The 10187-nt window shown below is 38.4% G+C and overlaps 1 protein-coding gene across 1 annotated transcript; it reads left to right on the top strand.

The window, feature by feature from the left end:
* Positions 1–355: 355 nt before the first annotated feature.
* On the top strand, positions 356–9774 carry LOC310965544 (SH3 and cysteine-rich domain-containing protein 3-like). Its single transcript, XM_083939209.1, has 13 exons — positions 356–487; positions 1531–1594; positions 2294–2372; positions 4472–4628; positions 4727–4824; positions 4922–5003; positions 5875–5972; positions 6553–6619; positions 6840–6889; positions 6985–7088; positions 7246–7297; positions 7659–7796; positions 9537–9774. Exons 2-13 carry the CDS (start codon positions 1578–1580, stop codon positions 9633–9635), a joined length of 1041 nt encoding a protein of 346 aa, XP_083795335.1. The 5' UTR covers positions 356–487; positions 1531–1577; the 3' UTR covers positions 9636–9774.
* Positions 9775–10187: the final 413 nt, after the last annotated feature.

The following is a 10187-nucleotide window of genomic DNA, read 5'->3' as shown; positions in this document are numbered from 1 at the left end:
TTAAAAATCCCAAAACAAGACAAGTGACAAAGTCCGCAAATATTTAACATGAGTGAAGAACCAGTAGTGGAGCACGCTGTTTTTTTTGGGGTGGGGGTTACCACTCGGCTGGGATAGCTTCTCATCGTTTTAAGTGCTCAGCTGTCCCAAACAGTCACATGGACACACACACACACACACACACACACACACACACACACACACACACACACACACACACACACACACACACACACACACACACACACACACACACACACACACACACAGACTCTGGTCAGGCTGGGTTGGCCCGCTGGCATTACTCATCCCAATCTCCCACCTGTTGGAGCCTCATTTGGTAAGTTGAGCATGTACAGAATTGAACAACAGAGCTTGTAGAAAAGGCTAGAAAGCATCCCAAGAAGTCCCCAGCTGGGAACAGTCCTGACGGCACTGAGTGCGTAGGAACCTCCTTCACTTTTTGAGAAGAAGTTCAAGTTTCACGGTCAGTTGCATGAATGATTTATACCTTCGCTTAAGTCCTTTACTAATACTTGCTGGGCACTTGTTAAGTGTTGGATCACTGAATGTTTCCTTCTTCATGTATTATAACAACCTGAGAAGGGGGAAACCCTCTAAATCAGTGGTTTTCAAAGTCTTTGTGCCTCCCCTCAGACAAGCTTGGAAAAAGGTGCTCCCTCACCCCTCTTAGTGTATAGTTTCACTCAATTCTTGGACGCCTATGGGATCATGATTGTGTTATTTGATCCTATAGATACTCGACTATTGAGCCAAGTAAGCCTAATATTGCTGTTTGACATCATTTCAGATTACACCAAATACATTAAAAAAACCAGGTCATCCTAAGGCATTTTTATTAGTTTCTGACTCCTTTAGTTTATTCTATTTTATCTTCTTTTGATAACTAATGTAATGCTTTTTCACTTTCATTCACTGAGCCCCCCCTGAAACAGTTTGAATCGCACCTGGGGCCTGCCTCCCATTGTGAAAAGGATAGAAAGCCTTTATTGTCATTGAATACAAAGAAATTAGGAGTGCTACTCCTGACGGGTAAAAAAAAACACAGCTTCAGCAAACCAAAATCTACATCCAACAGCACAGGTTCTAAAGTAAAATAAATAAATGCAAGGTACTTTCATAGGATATACTAAGACTATGCACTGCACTAGAATAAATATCTATAGAATGAGATGCAGTAGGTTTAATCTTGAACAACATATTGTATGCAAATCCGGCTTCGAGTGTGTCCTGTGTGCTAAGATCAACCTGCCTCTCCATACCTGATGAATAAAGAAATGCCAAACGTGCTTAGAATACCTTGAATTAGTTGAATTAGAATTAGTATGAATATATGAATTAAACACCAGGAATTGTATCTTGAGCTAAGGTTTCTGGTTGATCCTAAATTGTAAGCCAACCAAAAAAGAAATTGCTTTATTATCAGATACGTACAGGGATTTCAGTGTGTACTTTTTGGGAAGCCCTTCACAGCAACATACGTGACGCTTATGTGTTTTCTGTCTACAGCGCCACCTGCTGGTCCAGACCTAAACCTCCAGTGACCAAGCTACACCATGGCTCATTATGACCTGTAAGATCCGTCATAGACAGGACCAGGGGAGGAATAAATATAATTGGACGAGTGGCCGAATGTACATAACTGATGCATACATTACAAATATATACATATATCAAGTAACCACTATACTGTCCATATAATTTCAATCTTCTCTCCCTCAATCATTTCCCCATCCGATTCTTTCCTGGAAATCACACTGCCTCAAATATTAAATAGCACATTACAGCAAGAGTATATAAAAGATAAATGCATACAATACAGGAGGGTATTAAAGGAACAAAATTATAAATTTAATACCAATAAAACAGAAAACAAGTACTGCTTAAAAGGAGCCCAAGGTAACAGAAAAGTTATGAATCTATAGTCTTTGATTTTTCCCCAAGTATTGTGTGATTCGACCCCAAATGGATTTAAATTTCCCTGCAATGAAAACTTAATTTCAGATAATTATACATTAAAGTTTTTTTTTTGTAATTTTAAGGTCAAAATCCCTGCGTGTGATGTTAATAATCTTACAAAGGGAGGTAAGTGCACAGTTGGAAATAATCAAATTGCCACATAGAAGACCTCTCATAATTTTATGTCACAGAGAATTACATAAATAATACTCAATAACCTAGAATGTGATGTCTGAGACAGAGAATGATACGAAGACGACCATGACAAAATCTCATGCTTCTCCGTGTGACATTTGCTACCCGATGATGGCAGGTTGGATGACAAGGACTCTGTGGATTTTCATGACAACCCCCCTCTCCCTGATAATGTGGTGACAGAGGAGGACAACACGGTGAGGCATCCAATATTCAACATACCATGTAGCGCACACACGTCCAGGGAGCGGTTTACTGTTTATCAATGCCAAGTAGCTCAGAACAGAAAATGTCACATGGCATTAGAAATTATTTGTGTATAATTGTGATCCACATTGGATCTTATGTTTAGGAATTAAATACCATTAAAAATTAGGGAAAACAACTGATTTGATGCCGATAGTTTGGGATTCTCTATATTATAGATTTACAGTTTATATAGATATATATCCTACGTTTTCTGAAATTATCTTATTGTGCTAACACACACACACACACACACACACACACACACACACACACACACACACACACACACACACACACACACACACACACACATATATATATATATAATTCAATAAAAAACATTTCATTGTTAAATTCTCTAGTAAAAAAAGTGAAATGAATAACAATCATACATATTTAAAATAGGAAATTGGCCAAAATGGAAATAAAATGGAAATCTGGAGCAGGAAAGAAATTCTTCTGCTGTTAGACAAAATGAGAAGTAATTAGTAAGTAAGTAATAAAGGGAATTTAGTAACACATTAACAAGAGGAGACATTGGAGATGCATAGAAAGGGATACTTTGTTTTATCCTTTTTATCAATCAAAAAAACTTAAGAAATACATTTAATATGAGAAATTTGATAAATTGATTTAATTATTCAATTTGTGAGTTTTTTTTACATTCATCTTTCACTCGAAAATCTTCTTTTTAACAGCGTGATGAAAGTGAGCCTGTCAATAAAACCAAAACTCTGAATGGTCAGATACCACTAGAGGTCTTTTTGGAATATTGCTGAACTGAAATATATATCTATGTGTATTCATTTAGACTAATTTCTTGTCAGCACACAGTATGTTTGGACAGATATCACACCCCCTGTTCTTCTGCTCTCTTGATCTGTGAAAGATTGCCAAAGTGGGTTTAAAAAGTCGACTAAGCTGCCGAATGTACTGAGACAGTGTGTGAGGTTTGTTTAGGAACCCTGACAGATAAATAGAGGTGTAATGTGTGAACTGTCCCTGCATTATCAATGATTGTAGTGTAAATCCTCAGCCTGGCAGCCATGGGGCACCTCTAATCCTGCCACTGATGGAGAGTCTGAGCCAGTGTTCGTGTGTATTAGTGTGTGTGTGTATTAGTGTGTGTGTGTGTGTGTGTGTGTGTGTGTGTGTCTGTGTGTGTGTTTGTATACAAGTACAAATATTTGAATATGTGCGTGACATGGCTCTGTTTGAATACACAGTAGTATATTTAGGAGTATAAATATCAAGCTTTGTTGCATTCAGTTGGGAATTGTGTCGGCCTCTGTTGAAAGCTAATTTAAGATCGGAGCCACTTAAGTCTATCCCACCTGTGCGTGTGTGTGTGTACAGCCATCTTTGGGAGGACCAATTTTAGAATTTTTCCAACAGACTGGGGACTTTTTTGGAAAGTGAGGACATTTTTGCCTGGGTTAAGACCTATTGGTTTTGAGGTTCAGGTCTGAATTAGGTTTGGGCTATAGGGTTAGGGTAAGGATCGGGGTAAGGCATTTAGTTGTGAAGGTTAAAGATGCACTATCTTGCAACTTTTCAGGGTCATATTTGTATTTTTTCGGGTCAGCTACAGGAGGTTTACATGCTTTAATCTTTAAAAAACACATTATATTTCTATATTGCTGCAGCACCCATGCAGTACCTCCATGTGGCAGGCCCTGTCTAAGAATCAGTCCGCAGGGTGGTTCAGTAATAACAGCATTGTCCTCATATAAATCTGTAAGACTGTCGGTGGTGCAGGCTACTGGGACTGTTTGGGTTAAATAAAGAGACAATTCTAACTGAATCCCAAAACTGAATCATTTCAGAGGATATATTCTGTTTGTTTTTGACTTTGCTTGATCGAAAACACACTGTCAGATAGAAGTATAAAATAGTTAAATGGCATACTGTTGGCCATTACTGCTACACCCAATATTATATTACATTGTGTTTCATGTTCTGTCTTCTAGCAGCTCAATTCTGTATGTATGTATGACCTATTTTCCTCCTGCTTTGATTCTGAACCTCCATTCTCACCAACCTCCAGTTATACTTCATCTATGACGAGGAGGTGGAGGTGGAAGACAAAGAGGATCCACCTCCTGCAGAACCAGTCAAACCAGTCAACGATAGACCTCACAAATTCAAAGACCACTACTGCAAGAAACCAAAGTTTTGTGACGTCTGCGCACGCATGATAGTGTGTACGTCCACCTTGTCTCTATTTCTTTCCTGCAGGACAAAATAAGCATTATCTTAAAAAAAATGTATTTTCACATTGTAATTTTGTTTGTCTCTTCAGTAAACAATAAGTTTGCATTGCGATGTAAGAACTGCAAAACCAGCATCCATCACCAGTGTCAGTCCTACGTGGAGTTCCAGAAGTGTTTTGGCAAAATTGTAAGCTCCATGAGTACTTATGGCTTTAATTAAAACATACAGTGCAGACAATTTTGTTTCAGATATTTAGTGTACACTCTGTCCTCTCCTTTTCTAGCCTCCAGGATTCAGAAGAGCCTACAGTTCTCCTCTCTACAGCAGCCAGCAGAATGCCACCGTCTCACAGCTGCTGCCCTTTTGTGAGTCCAGCTTATATACACTGCTACACCTTAAAACCAGATCAACCATTAATTTTCTTGATTATGGGCAGTTAGTCTTGAAAATATGCCACATGTGCATTTCTTTGGATCGGTCATTCAGCAGATGTTGACTTTCAATTTAAAAAGCTTGAAAGAAGCACATATGTTATGTAAATTGACAGAGCACACTGCTTCATCAGCTCAATGTTGGTCTTAGCATTTCTGCCCAGTTTTTCATCTTCAGCTAAGTTTTTTCTGTTCAAATGCAGTGTACAACTGAAAGAGACTTTATGATACAGTGAGAGTTGTACAGTAATCACACGCTCATAAAAGTGCCAGTGTCCTTTTCATTTGATCAGCAGCTGGTTTCACAAAATTAGACTTTGACTTTTGCTTCGATCTAACTGCTTTCTCAGAGTTTAGACAGTAAAATCATCCGAATAACATGGCTTTTAGTCCACAGTTAATCTGGGCTTAGCAAGCAGCAAATATACTGTAAGACTGGTCTAACACTGAGGACCAGTCTAAAATATCGTTGTGAAACCATCCCCAGGTGTTTGAATTATCCCCAGACATAATCACAGAAGAAAAGATTGACTGTGGTTGACAAAATCAAGTGTTAATTCAGTTAATATAGTGCCAATCATAACAAAAGTTATCTCAAAACACTTTACATATAGAGTAGGCCCAGACAACACTATATGACTTATTCATAATTTTCAGATGTTACCAGCCAAGGTTGCAGAAAAATAATAACTTAATGAGGCCTGAAGTTTACCAAACTTACAGTAAATACTTCTTGTTAGAGCTTCCCACTCACCTGCGTTCATGTTCTCTGTATATTGATGAATGGATGACGTTTGATCGGCAGCACAGTCAAACCGCACCGACCCCGTGTTTGAGACGCTGCGTATCGGTGTGATCATGGCCAACAAGGAGCGGAAAAAAGGGTCAGAGGACAAAAAGAATGTGAGTGTGACTGCAATAATAACTCTTCATATCTGTGGTGCAATCAATTCATGTTTTAAAGCAATATGCAATGGCTGGTTGTATATATGAACTGTCAGTAGTGGAATGTGAAAGTACATTTACTAAGGTACTTTTCTTCAGTGCAATCTTTGCAGTACTTGTACTTTACTTGAGTATTTCTATTTTATGCAAATTTATACATCTAGTCTACTTAATAATGTTATTTTACTCCATTACATTTATATGACGGCTTGAGTTCATTTCAGATTATTAATACAAAATATAAATCAATTTATGAATGATGATGAATTATTATAGATTAAACAATACAGAAATATATAATATATAAGTGGAGTATCGCTACTTTCACTTGAATAAAAGTACTTCTTCCACTTCTGTGTTAGTAGAATCTTATTTTAAGTAGTTTTACTTGATTTACTATTACAGTACATTATTTTTTGCAAAATAGATAACATTTATTTTTATGTTTGTTTAATCTGGTTCTTAAAGCATAATTCCGCTATAAAACGCATTGCAGTAAGTTCTATACAATGTTTTATGTTTATCCTAAATTGTTCAGATGATGATGATGATGATGGAGGAAGATGAGTCCCAGCCAAAACACGAGGATGAAGAGGGTGAAGGAGGTAAGTGTGTGCCGACGAGCTGTCGGATCGTTCCCTGTTAGATTGAAATGTTGCTCATTAAATTTGCTGGGAGCCATCGTTACAAGATGCAGACTTTTTTCTGCAACTCTCGCCTTGAGTTTTTTTTTTTTATAAACAGCAACAGTAACATGAAATATTCCTCACAATAACGGAGATACTATAAGCGAGGTTAAGTAATTTGTGTCGTTTTTATAACCAGCAAACAGAGAAGGAGACAAAAGAGGAGACAAGGCTCCTGCTGATGACAAGGTCAGAAAATCCGGTGATGAAATGACAATTATGATGAAGATACTTTCTCAATGGATGGTGCTGTTAAGTCAGCACTGTGCTTTGTATGTCATCAGAATAAAAAGCTTCAGCCGGGGAAGATCGGGGTGTTCAGTCAGTCTCACTACTATCTGGCTCTGTACAGCTTCAAAGCCATCGAGAAAGATGATCTTGATGTCCAGTAAGCCCCTCGCCCCACCTCACTCTCAGTGTGTCTCTAAATCTTGAGGTTTTTTTGTGCTCTCTTTCTTCCTGACTGTCTCGGGACAGCACCAAACATACCTTTTTATGTCATTATTTAATATAATTTAACATTTAATATCCTGTTTGTTCACAAGTGCTGGTGACCGTATCACAGTGATAGATGACTCCAATGAGGAATGGTGGAGGGTGAGTCCTAGATTTGTGTTCTCATATAAATCATGGTGATTTCAGTCAAGGAGCTGTTTTCAATCCTGTCTGCTCTCCAAAAGTTATACTTTTTTTTTATGAACAGACATCCGGTTGTCTTGAGGATCATTTCATGTGTGTGCTGATCAGCATCTTAAGCCATAGAGCATTGTGTGTGATATTCATTGACAATCAAAGGACAGAAAATAAAAACATGTAAACCATGATATTTAGAGCTGCAGTTACTCAGATTTTAAAGCCTCACTGGGCAATATGTTCATGTTTAAATTGAGCCATCTTAGATATCTGAATAACAAACTGGAGCTGCAACCCTTCACTGTCAAAGCTTTCTCTCCACCAGGGGAAGATTGGAGAGAGAACAGGCTTCATACCTGCCAACTACATCATCCGAGTGCGAGCAGGAGAGAGGGTCTACAAGGTGACACGCTCCTTCGTTGGAAACAGAGAGATGGGCCAGATCACTCTGAAGAAAGACCAGGTTAACACACGCACGCACACACACACACACACACACACACACACACACACACACACACACACACACACACACACACACACACACACACACACACACACACACACACACACACACACACACACACACACACACACACACACACACACACACACACACACACACAAACACACACACACACACACACACACACACAGGTACAATACACACTCTTCTATGATTATATAACCAATCCATAAATACCTCTAAAGCTAATCCCAGTCTTATTTCTAAAATGAACACTGAATCTTACTCAACTGTGACAGTTGATCCTCATAGATACAGAAATACACACACACACACACACTCACTCACTCTCTCACTCACTCACGCACTCACTCACTCACTCACTCACTCACTCTCTCTCAGTACTTCACACACAAAGACAAAGACATAACGTAACATTCAGCCTAAAGCCACTTCTCAAATCAATTCTCTATAGATTGTGTGCTTAATTAAAGCCTAACTTAATCCACTGTCTTACATTACACAATGGAGACCTTAATAATTATTAAACACTGTTCCACAAGAGGATAGCAAAAATAACAAACACAGTAATGATGCAGTTGTTTACACCAGGGGTTTCAAAGGGAGAATTAAAAGAAAAACACAATGAATAAAACATGGGACAGTTCTTCATGTAAATACAGCCATCACGTGCGCTGACATGACAGCTTTAAAAGACATGAGTAGACACACAAAAATGCACACACAAGCATGCGGCGTGTTGCCATGAAGAGGCAGATGTTGCAGTACAACTGAGTTACCTTCAATCACTAACATCTGACCCTAAATTTAACCCTGACTGTAAATTAACCTGAACATTAACTTTAAATTCTCAATCCTCTCATGAATACATGGAAACTATTAAGCAACACGCAAGCATCTATTCGCTACAGTCTCTTCATTATGTAACATTATGTGGTGCCAGATTTTGACAGTTTTCACTTTTACACACAGGGCTTTAACAAATCTGCAAGTTTAAAGTGCTAAGTCTGTATTTAAGGCACACTCTACAAATCTGTTCTCATTCTTTCTCCAACTGTTTTTTTTTTTGCAGATTTTGAGTGTCTGAGAAGAGAAGCTTAAAGTCTCCCACAACTTAACATTTTCGTTCCCTAAAAGTTGAACACACTGACTTGTATCGTGCAAAATTTGTCACTAAAGAGGTTTTCACATTTCTTTACTGAAGGGAGAGATGTCTGTGCACTAGAATCTGAGATTCAAATGTACTATGGAAAGCTATAGTTGGCCAATCAAAAGCCGTAAAAGAAACCTGAAACCTCCAGCACAGAGCACTTATCAGTAGGCCTACGGACAGCGATATCAGCAGATCAGCAGATTATTGAATGTTTGACAACCGCAAGCAGTGTGTCAGCCACTGTTAATTACAAGCTAACAAGCTAAAAGATGCTATACGTACGGTGAGGTCGTAAACTTAGCTGTTAGGGTCAATTCTTTTTCACGATCCGTCTGTGAGATTGTACAAATTGCTCTACTTTTTGCACATGTGCAGTGACACAATTCTTGCCACTGAGACCTAATCTCTTCAAAATTGTACGATTTGACAAAACACTGTATAACACAAAAACAAACACTTGTATGCAGGCACAAGGAAAGAAAGAAGCCTTCATTTGCAACACTTGCACTGAAGACATTTAAGACATTTCCCAGTCTGAATGTGTTTGTTATGTGTATCCTCAGATTGTAGTGAAGAAGGGAGAGGAGGTAAACGGCTACCTGAAGGTCAGTACAGGACGGAAGCTCGGCTTCTTCCCCACCAACCTGCTGCAGGAGATTTGAGGAGGACCGCACACGTCACATCTAACCCTTGTCCAGCTTCCATCTCAGTTTTTCTGCTGCGTGATCTTCGTCCAAAGCAATAAAAACACTTTACAGTTTACATAATATATTATATATTTTAATTATTATTTCAACACACATATTGATAGCTTCCTTTGTTCGTCATGAAGCCTGTGTGCAGTGCAGAATATATTGGGATGAATTTACTCAGTGTGCAGAGGCAGATGTGTTAAACAGGCAGATCAATGAGAGAATAAAAGAATAAAGGTTTGGTCTACAAAAACTTCATGCAAGCGTTGAGCCACTGTCAATGAGACTTTACAGAACATAGGTCACTTTCACTGATTTAATTTTGTAGGCATATTTTGTACCTCTGATGTATTCTGACTGAATTGCAGGGTTTGCTTTAGTTTGGGGGGCTGTTGTTTTTTACTTCACATATTTATAAAAGCATTGTATCTGTGTTAGACTACAGTATACTGTACATTGTGTATAAAGCATGTATTGGTGCATGTATTCATTAAATTATATAAATGATGTCAACCTGTAAAT

This window comes from Echiichthys vipera (genome assembly GCF_963691815.1).
Source record: "Echiichthys vipera genome assembly, chromosome: X".
NCBI classification, from domain to species: domain Eukaryota; kingdom Metazoa; phylum Chordata; class Actinopteri; order Perciformes; family Trachinidae; genus Echiichthys; species Echiichthys vipera.
Note: the sequence above shows the minus strand (reverse complement) of the source record. Positions and strands in the feature narration are given on the sequence as shown.

Bases quoted from the DNA above. Each gene is read 5' to 3' on its own strand.
- LOC310965544 (XM_083939209.1), top strand. The intron at 4,825-4,921 runs GTAAGCTCCATG...CTCCTTTTCTAG, and splicing joins AGAAGTGTTTTGGCAAAATT to CCTCCAGGATTCAGAAGAGC. The intron at 7,089-7,245 runs GTAAGCCCCTCG...TTTGTTCACAAG, and splicing joins AAAGATGATCTTGATGTCCA to TGCTGGTGACCGTATCACAG.